Source organism: Mirounga leonina, unplaced genomic scaffold (genome assembly GCF_011800145.1).
Source record: "Mirounga leonina isolate KUSES-001 unplaced genomic scaffold, KU_Mleo_1.0 Mir_197, whole genome shotgun sequence".
NCBI classification, from domain to species: domain Eukaryota; kingdom Metazoa; phylum Chordata; class Mammalia; order Carnivora; family Phocidae; genus Mirounga; species Mirounga leonina.
The window spans coordinates 368,695-391,575 of NW_023270494.1; the positions used below are offsets into that span (position 1 = coordinate 368,695).

At 51.2% G+C, this 22,881-nt stretch overlaps 1 protein-coding gene and 1 pseudogene across 1 annotated transcript in view; one reads left to right on the forward strand and one right to left on the reverse strand.

Moving 5' to 3' along the window:
* Positions 1-22,881, reverse strand: part of TBCD (tubulin folding cofactor D) — a 163,741-nt gene that overhangs the window by 116,320 nt on the left and 24,540 nt on the right. The window contains exons 8-13 of the mRNA XM_035025692.1: positions 17,082-17,127; positions 15,305-15,437; positions 9,120-9,256; positions 7,880-7,940; positions 6,889-6,963; positions 2,224-2,318 (exon numbers count right to left, since the gene is read on the reverse strand). Of these exons, the coding sequence (XP_034881583.1) occupies positions 2,224-2,318; positions 6,889-6,963; positions 7,880-7,940; positions 9,120-9,256; positions 15,305-15,437; positions 17,082-17,127 (547 nt within the window). The remainder of the gene's footprint in view (positions 1-2,223; positions 2,319-6,888; positions 6,964-7,879; positions 7,941-9,119; positions 9,257-15,304; positions 15,438-17,081; positions 17,128-22,881) is intronic.
* LOC118024131 lies at positions 14,105-14,505 on the forward strand (annotated as a pseudogene).

The following is a 22,881-nucleotide window of genomic DNA, read 5'->3' on the forward strand; positions in this document are numbered from 1 at the left end:
AGGCAGTCGCTTAACCAACTGAGCCACCCAGGCGCCCAAGACAGGCCAATTTTTTAAATGAGCAAAGGATTTGAACAGACGTTTCTCCAGCAAAGATCTCCAAATGGCCAACAAGAACATGAAAAGATGCTCAACATCATTAGTCAGTCATGGAAATGCAAATTAGAGACACAATGAGATACCACTTCACACCCACTAAGAGAAAAACAAGCGTTGGGGAGGATGTGGAGAGACTGGAACCCTCATACACGCTGCTGGTGGAAATGTAAATGTTACTACCATTTTGGAAAACAACCTGGCAGCTCCTCAAAAAGTTAAAGATAGAGTTACACCACATGACCCAGCAATAGAGACCCAAGAGAACTAGAATCAGATGTCCACACAAAAGCTTGCACACAAATGTTTGTAGCAGGTGCGCCTCGATGGCTCAGTCGTTGAGCATCTGCCTTCGGCTCAGGTCATGGTCCCAGGGTCTTGGGATCGAGCCCCGCATCAGGCTCCCTGCTCCGCGGGAAGCCTGCTTCTCCCTCTCCCGCTCCCCCTGCTTGTGTTCCTTCTCTCACTGTATCTCCCTCTGTCAAATAACTAAATAAAATCTTTAAAAAAATAAATAAATAAAAATAAAGACATTAAAAAAAAAACCCAAATGTTTGTAGCAGTTTATTCATAATAGCCAAAAGGTGAAAAATCCCAATGTCCATCAACTGATGAACAGATAAATGGTGTGGTGTATCCGTACAATGGAGTATTATTCAGCCATAAAAAGGAACAAAGTACTACTGTTGCATGCTATAATATGGATGAACCTTGAAAACATCACGCTAAGTAAAGGAGTCAGGCCCAAGACCACTACCATAGATGCCATTTATAAGAAATGACCAGCAAAGGCAAATTTAGAGGGACAGAAAGCTGATCATTAGTTGTCTGGGGCTGGGTGTGTTCAGGAGAAATGGGGAGTCACTGCCCCTAAGCACAGGGTTTCTTTGTGGGACAATAAAAATGTTCTGGGGGCGCCTGGGTGGCTCAGTCGGTTAAGCGACTGCCTTCGGCTGAGGTCATGACCCTGGAGTCCCGGGATCGAGTCCCGCATCGGGCTCCCTGCTCGGCGGGGGGTCTGCTTCTGCCTCTGACCCTCCCCCCTCTCATGTGCTCTCTCTCATTCTCTCTCTCTCAAATAAATAAATAAAATCTTTAAAAAAAAAAAAAGTTCTGAAATTAGATTATGATAATGGTTGCATAGCTCGGTAAATATACCATAAACCACTGAACTGTACACTCTAAATGGGTGAACTTCATGGTATATAAATTTTATCTCAGTAAAGCTGCCACAAAAATAAACCGAAAGATTAAACGGAATCTTGAAGGTCTAGGAGCCCTCCTCACGCTTCACAATGCCAAGTACAAGCCATTACTTCTGACACCCCACAGCTCAGGTGCTAGAGAGGAAGATGCGGGGCCCTACCCATCTCTGCACAGATGTCTTTACTCTGGATAGAAGTCAACTCCCACGGTGCAGAGCATGTGTGGTGACACAGCCCAGGAAGGGGTCTTCTCCATCCTTCACAGGTGTCCTTCCCTTCTGTCCACAGAGGCACCACCAGCCACACCAGAGCTGATCCCCACCAGTCAGACAGGGCTTCACATGGCCACACCCCATGCTCCACCTTCACGTGTCTAGGTCCAACAGCTGGGACATGCAGGCTTGGAGCCCAGTGGTCCCTCTACATCTGCTGCACTGTGCCCCTGTCCCCCTGCTCAGGCCGCTACCAAGCTTCCTCCAGCCCTCCGCCCCCACCCCTTGCTGGTGTGAGCCTTGTTCCCAGGGGACCGTGATGTCACTCCACGTGATAAATACAGCAGCCGTGCACAACTTCTTAACAGGCAACAGCACCCCCACAGGGGTGAAAAACAGTCCTGAGGGACAAGAAAATCTCAGACATTACAATGGTTCGTGGCTCTCCAAATCCAAACACAAAGTGTACCTGTGGTATTAAAATTTCACAGCAGGGAGAAGCAGTCAGAAAATCAGAAACGTGAATACAAGAAGGAAGGCTGAAAGACACAGGTCTAGTTTGCTGTCTCCTGCACACGAATGCGCTAGGCAGTGAGGGCAAAGGCCTGGTGCACGCTCACGGCAGGCCACACTGGAGACACGGTGAAATGAAGCACCCAACACGCTACGAACAGTCCTGACGATGCAGAGCAAACGTGCACAGTACTTACCATCCTTGAGTCGGGAAGGGAGCAACAGGCCTCTTCTGCCCAGTTCCGCCAACGCCAGACAGCCACCATGCCAGGCATTGTCCGTCTCCTGAAAACTGAGACACACACAAAGCCTGAGACTGCAGTGCTCGTTCCAGCTTCTCCCGCCGTGTACACAGACTACAGGTCCACATCCTGTGCCCAGGAGCCTCCCTAAAACCCACTCGTGAGTTTTCCAACTGTCGGCTGGCTAAATAAATAAAACACCGCAATTTAATTGAAGGTAAGCACTGTGTTCAGTATTTCTCTTCAGACCTCCGATGACAAGCACAAGTCCTAGGTGGGCTCCACATGCTGTCCGCAGATGTGTGTCAGCAAGACACCAGGCTCTACACAGGCTTCCTGCCACAGCAGGCCTGTGCTAACTACACACCCAGGGACTCACCCACTCAAGGCACGAAAACTGGGGCTCACAGCACAGTGATTCTATCAAATTAAGGCTAGACTCTATTAGCAGAAAGGGGCAGGGAGACCTCCTTTCCTCCCTTCCTGGCTTAAAGTAGAGATTAAAAAGTTAGAATGAAAGACCATTTAGAGAACTGTTTTGCACTGTTTTGAAACACTGGCTTTTAATAAACAATTATGCCGATTAATCAAGTCATAGTAAAATCTTATATCTAATAAAATTTTTCCTGAAGTGGTTTGGAAGCTCTCTTGTTTACAAGTGCACCCCTGGCATCATGATTAGTGAGAAGTGTTTCTTAGATTGATAAAGCCTGTCCTGAGAGTTTCTACATTTGGCTGCCAATATAAACATGGAAATGCATTTCACCAAAAAGCAAGAGACGTTATAGGGCTCTTTCCTATTCTACAATTTATCAATCTGATAGCAAAGAAATGTTTAAGAAAACCAACTGAATTGCATTCCTCACTAGCAAAAAGCACAAGAACATTCAGAAAGGAGAGAGTGAGGCTTGTCTGTTCACTCAACAGATACTCAGCAAGTCCCACCCGTGTGCCAGGGCCTGCAGACACAGACTCCGAGACAGACACAGGTGCTGCCCCGTGGACCTCCCCATCAACCAGTGCCAATTTCTAATTCTAATTATAAATTCTTAAGTTCCAGGTATTTCTTAAAATGTCTGTCCCAAAGGCTATTTGACCACATCAAAATTTAATACTGCACTTTGTGTACTTCAGAACTTTAACTGGTAAGAGATGCTTTATGCTTTTCATGAAACTAGATAACGTTCTAAAGAAACTTATAAAAGACCAGCATTATGATGACTCAGTTATCAATAAAACCATCACCAGTTACACCAATGTCCATTTCCAAACTAAATGTGTGCACTGCTGCTTGTCAACAGCTATGGAAAGGTGGCATGACCTTCTGTCAGGCCTGTGGCCTGAGGGGGAACAAGGAAGACCATCACCCTGCTGGCCGCTACTCCGCCCACTCCAGGGGGTACTCAGGAACAGTGCCTCCCCCACACAGCACCTGGCTTGCAGCCAGACTTCTGCCCTACTCACTCTCTCCAAGGCCCAACATGCACAAGCAGATGTGGACAGGGGGCTGCTCCCTGGGGCCAAGGGGGTACCCCCAAAGGTTTCTCAACATCACAGAGACTCTGAGAAGTCACAGCACCCACAGCACACCCGGGACCTGGGACCTGGGACCTGGGGCTGCAGTCCAGCTGCTAACTGGAGACCCCCTGTGCGGCTGAGCTCAGATGGCAAACACAAGGACCCTGGCCAGGCCAAGGGGGCCTTGCTCTCCTCCTCCCACAGGCCCTCTGCTTCTGCCATGGACCAGACTGCTGGGTCTAGCACACACCATCTCTGGGGTAATGCTGAGGTAATGCTGCTGGGGCCAGCGAGGGGCTACAGCACTGTTTTCTAAAGGGGGGGAGGGTGGGCACGGGTACTGACGGACAGCCACACATCCAGGGGGTGGGACATAGGGAAGGGAGCAGCAGCTGAGGGATGATGCCCATGCTGCTCACACTGGTCCTGTGGGGCTCACTGTAAAACCCCCTGGGGACATGTGTGGCTTCACTCCACATAACCTGGCCTGGAAACAGAGCAGGGAGTGAAGGGGCAGTCCTGGGAGTGGGGTGTGCTCACAGTTAATGGAAGTAATGTTCCTGCTGACCCTGTCAGCAAAGACTGTCCCAGAAGAACACAAAAGAAGGGACAAGATCATAGCAGCAGCTGTACCAGGCCACCAGCCAGTCCTGCCGCCCCCACCCCACCGCACACGCCCTCCACCCAGCAGGCTGCTGCTTCTCAGGGTCTTCAAACATTCTGAGTGGGGGTGACTCCTTTCTGTGCCAGGTTCTGCAATCAGGTACTTCATACCCATCCAGGAAGAGGCTGCCTCTGCACTCAGGTCCTTTCCCTCAACGTCCTGCTTATCACTTGGGCTGTCAGCCCTGGGAAGCAAGAGCAGTAAAACAGTTTCCACCCTCCACAACCTAAATACAAAAATTAAGAGGAGTTCATTAAAATGACAAGACAGATGCAGAGAAGTGCCTGCAGATTAAACTAACAAGGATGAGTGAAGTAGACCACAGGTGCAGGCCAGGACAAAGGGCCGTATGTCTGGCCAGTAGAAAACATGTTCTAGGAGTTTGATGAGGACACAGAGGTCAAGAACCCTAGGTCGCCAGGCAGATGTGCAGTGGCCAGAGGAGTGAGGGAGGCGCAGGAGCACCGGAACGGCCACCACCAGGAAAGCTGGTACCAGGGACGCCGCCAACAAGGGGCTAGAGAGGGCAGGTGTGAAGAGAAGGAAGGAGGCTGGGCAAGGAAGAGCCCGAGGGCAGGCTAGGTAAAGAGACAGCGTTAAATCACCAGAGGGCCCATGCAGAAATGCCCTCAGGAAGGAAATAGAAAAAAAGACTTGAGGCTGACCTGCCGTGCCATGGGCAAAGGGACCAGGGAGGAAAGGCTGTGGGTGCAGGACGTTGGCCCTTTCCACCCTCCTAAGACCTGACCCAAAGTGCTGCCCTCTCCCAAGAGCAGGATGCTCCACCACAGCCACGCAAGAGCTGCCACTGGTTGCCGCCCAGGGACTCACACCTCTGTGCTCAGGACCAGCGGGATCCAGCATCATCAGCACACCCATCACCACGCCACCAGAAAAGAAGTCCAAGAGGATACCCTAACACAAGCCAGCAGAATCACCACGTGGACAGGGAGCACTTTCTTTCCCCAACGCGGGCGTTCCAGAGTCACAGCGGGAGCCTGGCAGACGACCGTGAAATGTTTCCACTGAAGAAACACAGCCCACACAAGCAGCATCACTCTGACATCCTGCTCCCTGAACTCCTCCAACTGTCGCTGAGCAGGCTGGAGACAAAGTGCCAGAGAAAGCCTGCTCCAGAGGAAGCACACGTGCTGTGGTGCTCCCAGAGAAGCCTCGGCAACTGACGTACATGACTGAGCACCCAGAAGTGCAGGCAGCTCCTCTCCCTACATGCACGCACTGGCAGCCCAGGAAGAAAAGCAACTGGGGGCCAACCAACAACACCCCTTCTTAGAAGCACCTGCTTCCAAAACCCAGGGAGAGCTTTCCACAGGCAAAGTTAAGAGGCCTCTGGGACTAACCACACCAAACATGCTTTGCACCCGAGAGTGCACCCAAGAGCGCACCCGAGAGCACAACTATGCTGCCCGGGTCTCTGCCCTGCCCCTGGCCTGCAGGACCCAGGCTTCGACCCCAAGGACCCACGGCTTGCACATCCCTGCCCACGCCTGCACCATGAGCCAGCCAAGGGCCACCCAGACGTCTCTGAAAGGCTAAGCCAGATGCAACACAACCATTACCACGTGTGACTCTCGTCTTTGTTTTTTTAAGGGGGGGAGTGGGAGGAGGAGCAGGGGAAGAGAGAGAGTCCCAAGCAGGCTCCAAGCCCAGCACAGAGCTTGACTCGGGGCTCAACCTCACAACCCCAGCGGAGATCATGACCTGAGCCAAAACCAAGAGCCAGATACTTAACCAACTGAGCCACCCAGGCGCCCCACCACACACAGCTGTTTGAATTTAAATCTGATAAAATTAAATAAAATGTAGAATTAAAAAAGAAAGAAAGTAGAATTCAGCCTCTCTGTAAGGCCAACAGCACGTGTGCTGGCGGCCACCACGAGGCAGATCCAGAACACGCGTCACCACAGACGTTCTCTCAGACGTCACCCCGGTGACCCCAGGTTTCTTCGAGACTGATGTATGTCCATGTTCAAAACCACTTTTTTCTTTTTTTTCTTTTTTTTAATTTTTATTTATTTATTTGAGAGAGAAAGAATGAGAGACAGAGAGCATGAGAAGGAAGAGGATCAGAAGGAGAAGCAGACTCCCCGCTGAGCAGGGAGCCCGATGCGGGACTCGATCCCGGGACTCCAGGATCATGACCTGAGCTGAAGGCAGTCGCTTAACCGACTGAGCCACCCAGGCGCCCCTCCACTTTTTTCTTCTTAAAGAGGTTTTTAAATGTAATGGGATTTAAGCTGATAAAAGAAATATAACAGAAATAACTAGAGTTCTCAAATTTAACTTCAAAAGGAAAACAAAAAGGCTTTGGGGGCTCTGACAAATAGCTCAGCTGAAAGAAAATATAAAAGGATAGAGGGAAAGAACAGCCACTGCTTTTAACCAGAAACATGTCTCCTTTTGATCTTCTCACATACCTGAAACAATCCAACACAGACCCAACCACGTCATCCGCCAGCTCTTTGGGAAGCCTTGCAGCCATCCTACCAATTCTGAAAAAGAGAGGCGGCACTCCGTCAGCATCACCAGCCCGCTGTGAGGGGCACAATCAACGAGGAACTGTCCCCAGCCATTTCCCTCCCTCCAGAGAATGGGAAAGAGAGGCAGACCCAGAGTGAGCCTCACACACACTCTGCTCTACACAACGCCTGTTAGGGAGCCTCATCCTAGCGACAGACACAGACCGACACAGGCATCTCCTGAGGGGAGGGAGACCGGGGGGGAGGGTGCCCACAGGGCAGCAGCCTGCCGCTGATGGTCAATGGCACCCAGCACCAGGCCACCACCCTTGGCCTGACCCCTCGGGACCACCCCCCACCTGGCGGGCTGCCCCGCATCCACACTAGACACCTCCTGACTGGATCAGCATCCCTCCCGGCACATCCCACTCCAACCACACGGGACTCTGGTTCAGAGGTTGCCTGCTGCCAAACACCTTCTCCATGAGGCACAACAGAGGACGAACAGCACTTCCCTTCTCAGGGGCTCTGGGATTAGATAAGACTGTGTTAGCACCTGCTCCCTACGTGGGAGCTGTGCCTGCCTGTGCAGGGCAGGGGGTAGGGGCTGCACTGATGAGGACATGGAAGAGCAAGAAAAGGAACATTTGGAAGGAAAAAAAAAAAAAAGGGCAAATTGGGCTTGCTCATAATTCTGCCCACTCTAGCCAGAAAGGCTAGAAAATGAAGGAGCCTCATTCCCCAGTTATGATCTTTAAAATCAGAACATAAAGCAATAAACGTATATTAGAAAAACCATTCTGCCTTCTAAAAGCCTCTAAGCTATTCGCAGCTCTCAATTGCACGTGAAGTGCTAAATGACAGAAAGTGCTCAGCAGACCATGCGGTGTTTCACTGACAAGCCATCAGCCCCGGGCCCAGCTCGCCCAGTGGGACAGAGGGCACCTACCCTTTGGCAGCAGACCACCGCACAATCGTGTCCTGGTCCTTCAGCCCGACCAGCAGCCGCTCTGCAACAACACAAGAAGGCCAGGACCATGAGCTCTGTGCACTCACCCTGGTTCTAGGTTAAGTTCTTCACTTCCCAGACTGAAGGTGTCCCTCATGAGCACCGTGAAGGAAATCACACGAAGAATATTAATTCTAAGGAAAAAACATTTCCTTTTCTTTGTTTTTAAATAATCATTTAAAGCCAACTCTTGCCATTGTTGCTAAAAAGTAGACCTACCCAGAGATCAATGTCTGCAAGAGGGTGCAGAAAAGGGGCTCTTACTGGGGTCTCAGGCATAGGCCAGACTCTAGGAAGAGCCACACAGGGGCCCAAAGGAAGTGGGAAGATGTCAGAGGCCTCTCGATAAGGGCCTGACAAGTCCCAGTCAATGGAAACCTTGACCAAGGGCACCCAGGCAGCCTGGGAAGGCCCAACATGGAGGAAGGACAGGAGCCTGTGAAGGAGTCAAGTTCACTGTGACTGGGGCAGTGTAGGACCCCAGGAGTGGGGGGAGTAGGTGAAGAAGCACAATGTGAAGGGGGGAGAATGGACATGAGAAACAGTGAGAAAGCACCAGAGGAGGTGCAATGCTGTGCCTCATGGACTAGGAGACTGGAGCTAAATGACAGTGGGAGACCCTACAGTGGGGGCAGGGGGAACCGGACGAGGAGGGGTGGCTGGAGGCTGGCAGGGTGTGTGAGGCCGCTGCAGTGGGGCTCTGCCCCGCTCTCTGAGCAGGAGACACTCCCTCGGGTAAGCGTAGGGCAGGGCCCAGAGCTCTTCAGGTTTGCAGCGGGAGGGACACTGCAGGTGTGTGCAGCAGGGGGCCAGCAAAGCCACCACTCCATCTCTCCAGGAGAAGGCCTGAGGCCATGGGCCGGATGCACCCAGGTGAGGTATGGTGGAGGGCTGAGGGCAGTATACTGAGGTGGAAATATGAGGGCTCATACATGGGAAGCAAACAGTAAACTGAATGACAGGGTCCAGGGCCCAAATGGTCGTGGGCATCAGGACCGAAGGCCAGCAGCCACAAGCTCCGTGAAAGGTGAGGGTGGGCAAGGTCACGGAAGGCCACATGATGCCAGCACGAAGAGGGGAGGAAGGCATGCACCTCAGAGGAGCCTCACCAGCGCCCCCAGGACCAGAGGGCAGCAGGCCCACCGCAGGCTCACCAGGAGGCTGCAGGGACCCTACCCACCTATCACGCTCTCCACCTCCTCGGGGATGTCATAGTCTCCGTCGCTGTCGGGAGTCTCCACGTGCGCCATCAACTCTTGCTGACTCTGGGCGCAGCGCTGCAGGTTAGCAGCCAACGAGCGGCAGCCACGCTGATACCTGCACACAGAGACAGTACCTCAGACCTGCTGCCACGCCCGCTGGAGCCTCTAAGAGAAATTATCTTGACGACTGAAATCAATACTTTGGTGTCCCTTAGGATCTGAAAGGGTTCCTGTGAAAATTCCATGTGTTTTACAGAGACGGGATGGAAAGAACATGGAGTGTAGCTGGCGTCCACAAGGGCTGCCAAGAAAAGATAATGCCAATCTGAGCCACAGAACAGAGGTTCTGCGCTACTCAGAAACCCTCGAGTGCTGTGCAGTGTCAGGCAGAAAGAAGGCGGGGGACGGGGCAGGACTGCAGGAGTGTGCCTGACAGAAGCAGCAGGGAGGGCACTCATGGGTCCCGTGGGTGTCAGCCTTACTTACAAGGCGCTCTGCCTCCCATCTCTACTGCCTCCAGGCCCTTCGCCACCCTGGACTCTTCAACGCTTCAACTCTTCGACAGAGCCTCCCTCTCAAGCCCCAGCAGCCACAGCCCTCCCCCGACCGAGCTGAGGCCACAGGCATCATCCGTGGGCCGTGAGGACACTGGCATGGGCTGGCTCCGGCATCTGACCCTGCACAGCTCCTGAGCCTCCGGCCGCCAGAGTTTCCTCATCTGTCAGAGGAGGCCCTACCCAGAGGCTTGTGACGGACAGATGCAAGGATGTACACAAAGCCCTTTCCTCCTGGAAGGTGGGCCCCAGTGCGCCGCACTGAGGCAAGCACGCATGGGCCAGATTGGCGGGTGGCCCTGGATCAGGACACTGCCTGGAGCACAGAAGGTGCCCGAGTCAAGGTACAGAGTGCATCTGGGGCTGCAGCCTGAGGCTGGCTCCCAAACACAGACAACTGGAGCTTCACAGACAGAGCACAGAACCTGAACACCAGCCCAGGCACTGCTAACTGTGGCGCTCAACAGCTCATTAACTCCCTGGACCAGTTTCCAACTCTGTAAAACAAGGGCGGTGGCAGGCAGCCCCAGGCGGCCCACCTTCTGATGCTCAAGCAATCCTCTCCCCTTGGTGCAGCCCAGACCCAGTGACTCCTTCTGAGTAGGAGGCCACAGCAGCCAGGGGATGTCCCTCCCAAGAAGGCTCAGGAAGACTGTGGCTTCTGTCCTGCCACCTTCTCACTCGGACAGAAACCACCCAACACCGTGCACTACACTATGGAAAGCCCCGCAGCAAGAACTTTGGGAGGCCCCCAGAAGACAGCCCACAAGGAATGGAGTCCTACCGACCTGACCTGAGCGTGCTTGGGTGCCCCCGGCCACGAGTGGGGCCTGAGATGGCAGCAGCGCTAGCCAACACCTTCGTGAAGCCTTAGACCCCGACCACAGGACCCAGCGAAGTTACACCCAGATTCCCAATCCACAGAAATGAGGACATTAAAAATGCATCATTTTAAGCTGCTAAATTTGGGGGTACTCTGTTACATAACTGTGATGTTGTCATTTACAATACGAAATATGTATTGGGTCCTTGTCCATTTCAGGATTAAGGTGTCTTCAGTTATGCTAAAGAAGTGACTTCTGGAAAGCCCCTAGGTCACCTAAGGATGGGGACTGGTCACCATGGAAACCAACCATGTGACTGGAGGGTTGGAATTTTCAATCTCACCCCCTAACCTCCGAGGAGGGAACAGGGGCTAGAGGTTTAATGAATCACCAATGGCCAATGATTTAATCAATCATGCCTCTGTAATGAAGCCTCCATAAAAATCCAGGAGAGGGTTTGGAGAGCTCCTGGGGGGTTAGCACGTGGAGACCCGACCCAGAGAGAGCGGTGCATGTGGACAGGACACAGCCCTTCCCCCCTACACCTCGCCCTGGGCTTCTCTTCCATCTGGCTGTTCCTGAGCTGTATCCTTTTATAATAAACTGGTGATCTAGTACACAAAATGTTTCTCATAGTTCTGTGAGTTGCTCTAGCATGTTAATTGAGCCTGAAGAGGGAGATGTGGGGATCCCAATTTATAACTGGTCAGTCAAGGCACAGGTGACAACCTGGACCTGCTACTGGCATCTGAGTAATGGGGCGGGGGGAGATAGTCTTGTGGGACTGAGCCCTTAATCTGAGGGATCATGAGGACTCAGACACTATCTCCGGGTAGACTGTGTCAGAATTGTGAGACAGCCACCTGGTGTCCAGGAACTGGCTGGTGTGGGGAAAAAAACCACACTTCAGAGCTGGTGTCAGAACGGGAGGAGCAGCAGGTAACTAATATAGGGAGAGCATCACCAGCCACCACAGGATTGTCCTCAAGATCGTAAACTGCCCAGCACAGAGCCTCACAATGGCTACCGTCCTTGCTCCTGTTTTCCTCAAATCAGTACACACATTGATTACTTCATAGAAAAAGTACTCACCCTAACACTCAGTAATCAGAAACTACAAAGATGACAGATTCTAGGGCGCCTGAGTGGCTCAGTTGGTTAAGCGACTGCCTTCGGCTCAGGTCATGATCCTGGAGTCCCGGGATCGAGTCCCGCATCAGGCTCCCTGCTCAGCAGGGAGTCTGCTTCTCCCTCTGACCCTCCTCCCTCTCATGCTCTCTGTCTCTCATTCTCTCTGTCTCAAATAAATAAATAAATAAAATCTTAAAAAAAAAAAAAAAAGATGACAGATTCTAGGCTGCCGTCGGATTTACCCTTCTGCCATCAATTACAAAAGCTGGACGAAAGTCATAAACCAGCCATTTGCACACGTGAGATAACAAGACCGGGATACCATTCCTCACAGCAGGAGGTGCCCAGAAGCACCCCACCTTCACACCTCTCCTCCCCAAAGGTACTTTCTAAACCGCAGCATAGGAAAAGAGAGCCCAAACAGACAGCAGCAGTCTTGCCTGGTAGATGAAAGAAAAACCCCAACTACAGAGATGGCGGGTATTTGGGGACAGACGTTGAGAAAAAGTAGCTGCTAAGAAGGAAAACCGTAATTGTGCATAGACATCTCGTTGGATCCTTGGACGACCCCCAAGATGTGCAAGTACAGGGTAAGACCCAGAAGCACCATGTGAGAGCAGCTAGGAGGCTGAGAGCTGAGCTGAGTCCAGAGGTCATGTAATGCTGGGGAGTCACCAGGATGTGGGCCCAGCAAGGGAGACCAAACAGCCATGCACTAGAAGTGAGGAGCGTGCTGTAGGAGCAAGGGCTATGCTCCAGGGAAAAGGAACGGAACCAAGACCATCCTAACAAGGCCTCAGGAAGAGGGAGCAGCCCCAGCGAGTTACCAGCCTGCCAGATGGGCTTACTCCTCAAGGGAAGATAGCCAACAAAAGAATGACACTGAAAATAAAACAATATAACAGGAGATAAAATGAAAAAAAAAAAAAAAAACCCAAAATGAAGACAGAAGAGACAGAAAAAATAGCAAGAGGGTAGACTCCCATTAAATGTACGTGGAGGGCGCCTGGGTGGCTCAGTTGGTTAAGCAACTGCCTTCGGCTCAGGTCATGATCCTGGAGTCCCGGGATCGAGTCCCGCACCAGGCTCCCTGCTCAGCAGGAAGTCTGCTTCTCCCTCTGACCCTCCTCCCTCTCATGCTCTCTGTCTCTCATTCTCTCTCTCGCAAATAAATAAAATCTTAAAAAAAAAAAAATTTTTTTTAATAAATAAATAAATGTACGTGGAAATGCAAACTGAACAAAGCAATTATAGTGCTCAGCTATTCCCCTTCACACATAAAGGTTTACCGTCCCTGTGATGACTGATTTTATGTGTCAACTCGACTGAGCTACAGAGTACCCAGATATTCAGTCAAACTTTATTCTGTGTGTGCCTCTGCGTATTTTTGGATGAGATGAACATTTAAACTGGTAGACTGAATAAACCAGACTGCCCTCCCCAGTGTGGGTGGGCCTCATCCAATCAGTTGAAGACCAGAACAGAGCAAAGAAGCCAACTCTCCCCTGGGGTTAAGAAGGAATTCTTCTTGCCTTTAGACTCAAATGCCACCATCAGCTCCCCTGGGTCTCCAGCTTTCTTACTCACCCTGCAGATGTCGATACTTGCCAGCCTCCACAATCACATGAGCCAGTCTTTAGAAGTGTCTGTGCACACACACATCCTCTCACCCTATCGGTTCTGTGTCCCTGGAGAACCCTAATACAGTACTGAAAATTAATTTTTTTTTAAGATTTTATTTATTTATTTGTCAGAGAGAGAGGGAGAAAGAGAGAGAGACAGAGCGCACACAAGCAGGGGGAGCGGTGGGCAGAGGGAGCAGATTCCCTGCTGAGCAAGGAGCCCGATGCGGCACTCAATCCCAGGACCCTGGGATCATGACCTGAGCCGAAGGCAGACGCTTAACCATCTGAGCCACCCAGGCGCTCCTGAACATTAATTTTCCATGGCATTTTGGAAACTAACCACTAACATTTAGTCTCATAAACAACTTCTTACACAATGCGCTGTATGACCCAAAAGCTAATATGAGCAAAACATCACTACAACATAACATACTTCTCTGGAATTTGCTGGAATTTGAGACAAAGGATGAGCTGAACTTTACCAAACAACTCCTCCCAAACCACCAATATCAATACTGGAAATAAAACTAAAGACTCTTGGGCGCCTGGGTGGCTCAGTTGGTTAAGCGACTGCCTTCGGCTCAGGCCATGATCCTGGAGTCCCGGGATCAAGTCCCGCATCGGGCTCCCTGCTCGGCGGGGAGTCTGCTTCTCCCTCTGACCCTCCTCCCTCTCATGCTCTCTGTCTCTCATTCTCTCTGTCTCAAATAAATAAATAAAATCTTTTAAAAAAAAACAAAAAACTAAAGACTCTTAGCTCTTTCCCTACCACCACTGAGTCACACGGAGGCGGAGGCTTGACACATTCAAGATTTGGCTCCACCCATAACCCCCTGCCGTGGCCAAGGAAGGCCCTGCTGCTGGAGGTGTAATGGACATTAATACTGCTTTACAGGAGGGGCTGAAGACCACCCTCATCCACGATGGCCTAGCACGTGGGATTCACGAAGCTGCCAAAGCCTTAGACAAGTGCCAAACCCATCTCTGTGCGTTTGCAACAACTGTGATGAGCCTGTGCGTGTCAAGCTGATGGAGGTGGTTTGTGCTCAGCACCAAGTCAACCTAATTGAGGTTGACGACAAGAAACGAGGGGAAGGGATGGGCCTCTATAAAACCAACAGAGAAGAAAACCCCATAAAGTAGTTGGTTGCAGTTGCGTGGTGCTGAAAGACTATGGCAAAGAGTCAGGCCAGGGATGCCATCGAGGAATACTTCAAACACGAGAAGTGAACAAATACAAAACGTGGTTCTTGTTCCTCACAAAAATACAAAAACTAAAAACAAAACAAAACAAAAAACCCGAAGACTGTTAAGAACACAGTACTCCAAGCACAGCAGAAAAGTCTGTTTCTGTGGGAGCCACTAATTCAAAAGCAATCTGTTAATTAACGTCAGACCGTTAGTTAAGACAGTTTCGGGGCGCCTGGGTGGCTCAGTCGTTAAGCGTCTGCCTTCGGCTCAGGTCATGATCCCAGGGTCCTGGGATCGAGCCCCGCATCGGGCTCCCTGCTCCGCGGGGAGCCTGTTTCTCCCTCTCCCTCTCCCCCTGCTTGTGATCCTGCTCTCACTGTGTCTCTGTCAAACAAACAAACAAACAAACAAACAAATAAATAAATAAGACAGTTTCCATCCACAGGCAAAAACAGCTTGGCTTTCTGAATCAACCTGAAGGAGAGCTTGCTTTCTCTAAAAGAAGCTTGTATTCAGCTTTATTGTTAATGGAGCTTTCCCTACAGTGAGCCTAAATTGGTAAAGGCATATTGCACCTGAATAATGTCACATAAAATGCAAAACCAAACTTCCCTTGTCACCACTCCAGCTTCAATTATCCTAATTGTAAGATGTAGGGACAGAAAAAAAAAGGAAGACTTCTCCTCTCAAAATCAGAAACACTGTTGAGACTAAGGAAATGAAGTGGAAGCAGAAGATAACAGTGTTCTCTGCCATGGCCACCTCAACCCAGGTGATCACCACACCAGCCTCCCCAACAGACGCGCAGGCCGTGCACATCACGGCCTGGTCTACTGACCTCCACTTCGCTACCCTGGGCTTCAGGAACGTCAGTCCCAGCCGCTGCACGAGCTTCACCCCAAGTTTGCGGAGCAGGGTCTGGTTGCTGTCGGGGAGCCTGCAGCCCTCTAGGCACTCGAGAACGGTGGAAGCTGCAAACAACAGCATATTCGGCTCAGATTGGTGGGAAGGATCTTCTGTGATCTGCCAAACTGCACTCTCTGTTTGGCACCCACAACATTAAAAGTACAGATGACTCTACAGGTCCCCCAGATGCAGTGTGATGGTCCAAATGCACAATGGACCCCAAAAAGAACCCCTCATCCCACGTCATTTACCAAGTGTAGGAGAGTTGAACCTGCTCAACTTTCTCAATGTGAAGCCACAAATGTGCAGGTTGGCAAAAAAAAAAAAAAAGGAGCCCCCGAGAGAGAGAGAAGGCACAATAAGCAAGGAAGAGCTTATGGAAACATGGTGGATAAAGAAGACGCCACGGATTACAAGAAACTGCAAACAGGATGGGCCCGGCCCAATGGGGAGGGCTCTCCACAAACAGGGAAATGGGTGGCCAGTCCCCTTTGCTGCCAAGGCTGTTGGTGGGGGGACAAGGTGGCATCATGGGGAAGCGAGGGCCAGGAGAGCACACAGGATGGCATTTCATATGAAAGACAAGGAGGGCAAGATTTCAAGACAAGTTGTCACAGCATCTGAATAATTTCCCCAAAGACCCAAACAACACGCAGTGACTGATCTGGTATGAGTGACAATAACATAACACAGACCCAGCGTCTGTGTGTCCAAGTCCACTGAGGAGGAGGATATGTGAAGATGCTGAGCAACGATGCTCGTGTTTTCAGCTGTGACAGTAAGATCAACGCGTGTTTCCAAAACCATCCTACCTATCTTTTGGGGATACACACTAAAAAGGTAAGACGACAGGGTGTCTGGGCATGCTGAGTAGGACAAGACGCCCATGAATTAAAAGTGTGAAGCCTGTGACAGAAATGTGGGAGTTTGCTACACCGCTCTCTCTTCCTTTATACATGTTTGAAATTTTCCATAATGAAAATTTCTTTAAAAAAATAGCCTCTACTATTCAAAATTTATTCACACATCTTCTAAAATATGTAACTCCAAGAAATTTCTCTTGGTCCGGGTAGTAAACTTCTCTGCAGCAAGAATGAGGTTCTGTCTAAAATTAAGAGAATGAGGGGGCGTCTGGGTGGCTCAGTCGTTAAGCGTCTGCCTTCGGCCCAGGTCATGATCCCAGGGTCCTGGGATCAAGCCCCGAGTCGGGCTCCCTGCTCCGCGGGAAGCCTGCTTCTCCCTCTCCCACTCCCCCTGCTTGTGTTCCCTCTCTCGCTGTGTCTCTCTCTGTCAAATAAATAAATAAAATCTTTAAAAAATAAATAAAAATTTAAAAAATAAAATTAAGAGAATGAGGCAAAAGGTCAAAAGGCATGACCATGGCCCCAGGAACAATGCAGTTGTGACTGGGAGCCCAACAGGTGAGCCAGAGACCTCAGGGTATGTCCACATCACCAAGTCCCCCAGAATCAAAACTTGACAGACAGGGCACCAAGAACCCAGACCTCCTCCCCATACCAGGCCTGAAAAACCAGATTAAAGCACACATGCACACACAAAACAAACAAAAAACCGAAGAACTATGATAGTGTCCAAATACAGCAACTTACAGACTCTTGTTAACTATGAATAAAATGTGAAGGAGACACACTTGATCTTATACAGGCAAACTCACATCGCAAACACACCCTCTTACAAATAAATCTTACCATAGGGTAAACAGTCCTCACGTTTTCCATGCTTAAATATTTGTGCCTAAAAAAAAAAAAAAACAAAAACTGTTAAATGTTACAAACATGTTTACAAATTTAGAACAGAAATTATCAAAACAGTTCACAGCACCTTCCATAATTTTTATTCTAAATACCACAAAATAATGAATAGTTTCTGTACATGATAAAGTAATTAGAAAAGGAGAGGCCAGGGGCGCCTGGGTGGCTCAGTTGGTTAAGCGACTGCCTTCGGCTCAGGTCATGATCCTGGAGTCCCGGGATCGAGTCCCACATCGGGCTCCCTGCTCGGCAGGGAGTGTGCTTCTCCCTCTACCCTCTAACCCTACCCCCTCTTGCGCTCTCTCTCTCACTCTCTCTCTCTCCAATAAATAAATAAAATCTTTTTTAAAAAAAAAGAAAAGGAGAGGCCATGTCCCTAAAGGACTTTGTGAACCAGGAATGCAACCATAAGGCCAGTCCACTTAGGGAGGGCAAGACATCACCACTGACATGTACCCAAGCTGCCATTAAGGGCATTAGCCCTAAGAAGGAGAGTGAAAAATCTCACTGGGTTTTCTCTAATGACCTGTGTATAAGAAAAGGTGTGAAAGGGTAGAAGTTACAGGCCCAAGCAGCTCTCATGGAGGGTCAGGAGCCCAAGCATGCGCTCTTGGAGTGTCATTCATGCTCAGTCAACAAGTGAGAAAGGGCTCCCCGTGCTTCTCACACACATTTGTTCATCCTGTGGGGCCCTGGCGAGGTGTCTCCCACCCCTGTCCCATAACCAGGGACTACGTCCAAACTCACAGACCTCACAAGCTCCAGAATGCTCAACCTGGAATTTTGCCCTCCACTTTTAGGTCTGGAAGAAAAATGGGGTAATTCACACAAGCATCCAAGCCCCTTAAACAAAGAATCCTAGCACTGAGCACTTCTAAGAATTTCTTACAAGAATTTCCTCTCCTTCAGAAACAATATTTAACCAGCAAAGTGAGAACTATTTCTGTTTTAGATATGAAGGTACGTGAGCCCATGTGCGCTAGACTCCCGTCCCCCTGACACAAGGTCCTGACAGTCAAGGAGTTGCTCAGCCCTTCAAGCTGCCCCCATTGTGTGGGCTTCCCAGCCATGGAGCACTCCCCAAACCACCTGGCCTCAAGGGACAGACAAGCTACCCCATGCCCAGACTATCAGAACCGACAGAATCCTCACAATAGCTGCAGTTTTAAGCCACAGGCTTTGGGGTGGGTTGTTCCCGACTTAGGAGAACTCCCGACTTAGGAAATCACCCTATAGGTCTGGATGCTACTGTCTAAGCCTGGACGGCAAACACCACCCTGACAGCAGGATGAGGACATGTGGCAGGGACATAAAGAGAACTCACCAGTACAGAAAGTCTGTGGGGAAGAAGGGAAGGACTGTGAGCTGCCAGAACAGAGCTGACAGCACTTGGCGGTTGGTTCAAGTGTTCTTTGAGGGATGCTTGAGTGGCTCCGTTAGAGGCTCAGTTAGTTAAGCATCTGCTTTCGACTAAGTCATGATCCCAGAGTCCTGGGATCAAGCCTCGAGTTAGGCTCCCTGCTTCTCCCTCTCCCTCTGACCTCTTCCCTGCTTGTGCTCTCTCTCTCTCTCAAATAAATAAAATCTTCAAAAAAAAAAAAAGTGTTTTTTGGGTTCATTCACCAAGTAAATTATTAAGAATTTAAAATATTATGACATGCCAGAAGTGATCTCTCATGTGAACATTCTTTATTTGCCAAATTCCTTACAAAGCCTCAGTAAGAGAACGGAACAAAAGTGATGAACGCTGGCGCTAACATGGCCCCACCACTGGGCACGGGCGAACGGTGACGGGCACCTGCCTGCAGATGCCTGGCTCCGCCCCTTATGGCCCCACCCCACACAGAAGGGGGCCAGCACCGAGGCCCAGCCACAGCCGCTGCCGCTGCCTGGACTAACGGGAAGCAGTAACAATAACACATCCTTTATGGGCACGAGAGGAGTTCTACCCCTCTGCTCTTCCCAACCTTGAGCCCCACAGGATAACCCAAGCGCTCTGTACACATGAAGACTAGGATCACAAAGTCCCAACCCCCTGTGAACAGACTCAGGAAGGCAAAGGGATGAAAAGGAAAGAACAAAAACAAAATCAATGAAGAAAAGGGCTTTGTTTTTGTTAGTCTTTTTTTTTTTTTAGATTTTATTTATTGATTCGATTTTTTTCCAAAGATTTTATTTATTTGGGAGAGAGTGAGCGCGAGAGAGCATGAGTGGGGGGAGGGGCAGAGGGAGGAGAAGCAGACTCCCCGCGGAGCAGGGAACCCAACCTCGATCCCAGGACCCCGGGATCATGACCTGAGCCGAAGGCAGACACTCACAGCCACCGAGGCGCCCTCCCCAGGCTGCTTTACACATTAAAATGGGGCACCTTCACTGCCATTCACTCGGGAGAGCATGTGGCCATGCAGGCACACACAGGCGGTGGAGCAGGTAAAAATGCTCTCGTCTTCTGAAGGTCTTTTTTTTTTTTTAAGATTTTATTTATTTATTTGACACAGAGAGAGCGAGCACAAGCAGGCAGAACGGCAGGCAGAGGGAGAGGGAGAAGCAGACTCCCCGCTGAGCAGGGAGCCCGATGCGGGGCTCGATCCCAGGACCCCGGGATCATGACCTGAGCTGAAGGCAGACGTTTAACCGACTGAGCCACCCAGGCGCCCCTCTTCTGAAGGCCTTAAGTATTCATCAGCCAGGCCATGAAATGGGAGGTGCGATCTTTTCACGGAAGCATAAAAAATGAACCAACGGCCCACGCCTGTGAAAGCACCCACTTTCATAAGCAATTACGCCTCTTCGAGATCAGAAAGAACACCACCATGCAGCCCAGGAGAAATGACCGTCAGGTCTGTTTCTCTTGTTCTAGAAACCAGCACAGCACAAGGTGCAAACAAAAAGAGTTTCTTAGTAATCATTCTAAACTACCACACCTTTCGATTGCTACCCACCCAAGCCTGCTTTTCTGCAATGTGTAAACCAGTTTCCCCTCCCCGGGGCATGTTCTCTGAGCCTGTGAATCACAGGCAGTCAGCTGCTCAGGAGCCAGTCTGCCCTGCTGCCGAGCAGGAGACACTGGTCTAAGGCTCCCTGAAGCACCACAAGTCAAGGCCAAGAAAAGCAGCTCCACCCAGGACCTGGGAAAAAGGTCCCCCACACCATGCCCGCTCAGGGGTGCCCCCCACCAGCACCTGTGAATTCTCCTATGAGCTGGTGAGCACACTCCTTCAATGTGTGGTCCCGTCCCCAGTGCCCCAGAAAAACATGACATCATAAACACACCAACACGCAGTCAGGATAGAGCTCAAGCAAAGTGGGCCCCCCCTTTCTGCACCCCTGACTCCTGTCGCAATGCTAAGGAGCAGTACCGTGCCCCCTCATGACAGCCGTGCCACACAAATGGGGATAAAAGTAAACACCATCAAGCACTGACACAACCAGTTCCAGGACGGACAGCATTTAGAGGATGGTCCTCATCCATGGTCCTCAGCTGCGCCACAGCAAGCCCACCCAGGGCCACACCTTTCGTGGAAGGCAGCAAAGTCCCAATGGCTCTGCATCTTTATGTAACACCGAAAGACCCCTTACAGAGGAATTCTAACACACACTCCATAGTTTGGAGGAAAATAACCCTCCTCCACCACCGGCTGGAACCCACTGCATCTGCCAGCTTACAAAGATAAAAGAGGGGAATGTGAAGGAAGCCTGCCACCCCCCCCCCAAAAATAACAGTAAGCTGAAACTGGTCAGAGAAGCACTGAGAAATATAGAAGCAGATGTGTCCTGAGGGCAGTGCCCACCCAGGCTGCACTCCAAGACCAGGCCCTGGCCAGGCAGACGTCCACCCTACAAAGGAGACAAGCCAGCCAGACCAGAGGCACCTCCAGCCCTCAGAAGAAGCAAGACATCTCCTCTCTTCTCTCGAGGGTGACCACTCTTGGTGTGGCCCTTGGGGCCCCCCCCCCCACACCGCCCACCTCATGGAAGGCTGTCAGACTCCATAAACTGACCTACCACACAAAGGCCTTCAAGGACCTTTAACAGAAGAATTTCAAACACTGCAAAGCTGAGAGATCTGAAAGCTCTCCATTAAAAGGGTTGGAATCAATCTGTAAGAGCGACAGACATGGTCCTGCTGCAGCCTCCACGAGGTGAGGAGGAAAGACCAGCAGGAGATGTACAAGACAGACCCAGGATTAGCAGGACTTACTCCCTCCCAAAGAGGTCTTTGCTATTGCCACTGGCTTCAACAGCTAATAATTCTAGATAAAAATAATTGTTTCTCAGTTAATTGAAAGGTACCAAAAATACTGATCACACATCTCCTACTTGCCTAACTCAGGAGATAAGGAAGATGCAAAAGACACAATTCCTGCCAGAGAACCTAGTAACCAGCGGGCCAGGGCAGGACATGCACCATTCCCACACCAGAGCAGCACGGCCACAGGCTCAGAGGAGGGACACCGTCCCAAGCCGCACTGGCACCTGGGCGGGGGGGGGCTCTGAGCCCAGCGGGAGGAGAGGGCCCCCCACCAGGAGGCCCACAAGAGGCCCCCTCCCCTCCGAGTGGAAGTGAGGAGAGGAGACCCAAAGAGGAGCAGGAAGAAAAGAGGGCGGCACACCTCGCCAAGGGACGAAACGGGCACAGAGCTGAGCCCACTGAGGGATGTTGACGGGGCCAGTGATTGAGCAAGAATACCCACGGCAGGAACCACTGAGAAGAGCCTCTGCCGTTTCTGACCCACGCCTCCATGCTCACCCCTCTCCTAACCCAGGGCACACACGAGGGAGTGCCAGCACAGGGCCTAAAACCCTCGGGGAAAGCAACACAACCAGCCTGCTAGGCCTGACTCTGCCTGGTGCCTGGCCCCCTGCTGGAGGGGCCTGGAGGATAGACCTCTGCAGGCTGTCTACTCTCTGGCTCCCCCACCCCATTCCTGGGCCCTTTGCCACTGCTTCTCCAGAGTGGCACCACTGAACGTTGTACAGAAAAAGCACAGCTGCAGCTGAGGAACCGAGAGGCGGTGACACTGCCCACAGAGGGGACTCCACAGACTGAGCCAGCTCCTGTCTGGAGAGAGCACCAGAGCAGAGAGCCTTGTTCTAGGCCGAGGACAGACTCCTGGCCCAGGGTGGAGGACAGGCCATGGAGGGGGTGGCCATGGCCAGCACACCAGGAAAGGAGGGCCAGGCCAGCAACACATCCCAAAGCCTCATCCACATGGCCAGATGAGACTGGACCCAGTCCCTGCCTGAGCATTCTTGTTTGTTGCTGGGCCCTCCTTCCACGGGCTGGCAGGAGGAGAGAAAAGGGACAGAATAGCAGGCACAATCTTGGACTCATGGAGTCTGAAGCACAACAGGTGCACAGAACTAGGGCTCTGGGGCTAAGGAGAGGAACCAGGAACTAAAGGTCAAGGGTGAATCAGGAGAGAAGTATCAGCCGCCCTCAAACAGCAAGAACAAAGCCTGAGAAACACCTGCTTAGAGGGAGGGGTAAGGGCAGCCAGGGCCCATTCACGTGAGAACCCAACCACTGAGTGGGTGGGAGCTACAGGGCCCTTAGACAGCCTGCAGTGGAGGCCACAGGCCAGGCTGGACAGAGAGCACCAGCCAGGAGGCCCGCAGCTCTTGGCCAGCTCCACAGCAGCCAGCGGCGCTGCCGCGTGCTCCCTCTCTCATCTAAGAGGCGGGGAGAGCCTGTGACCGACAAGGCCCCCTCCCCTCTGAGCGTGGGCTCGGCTGG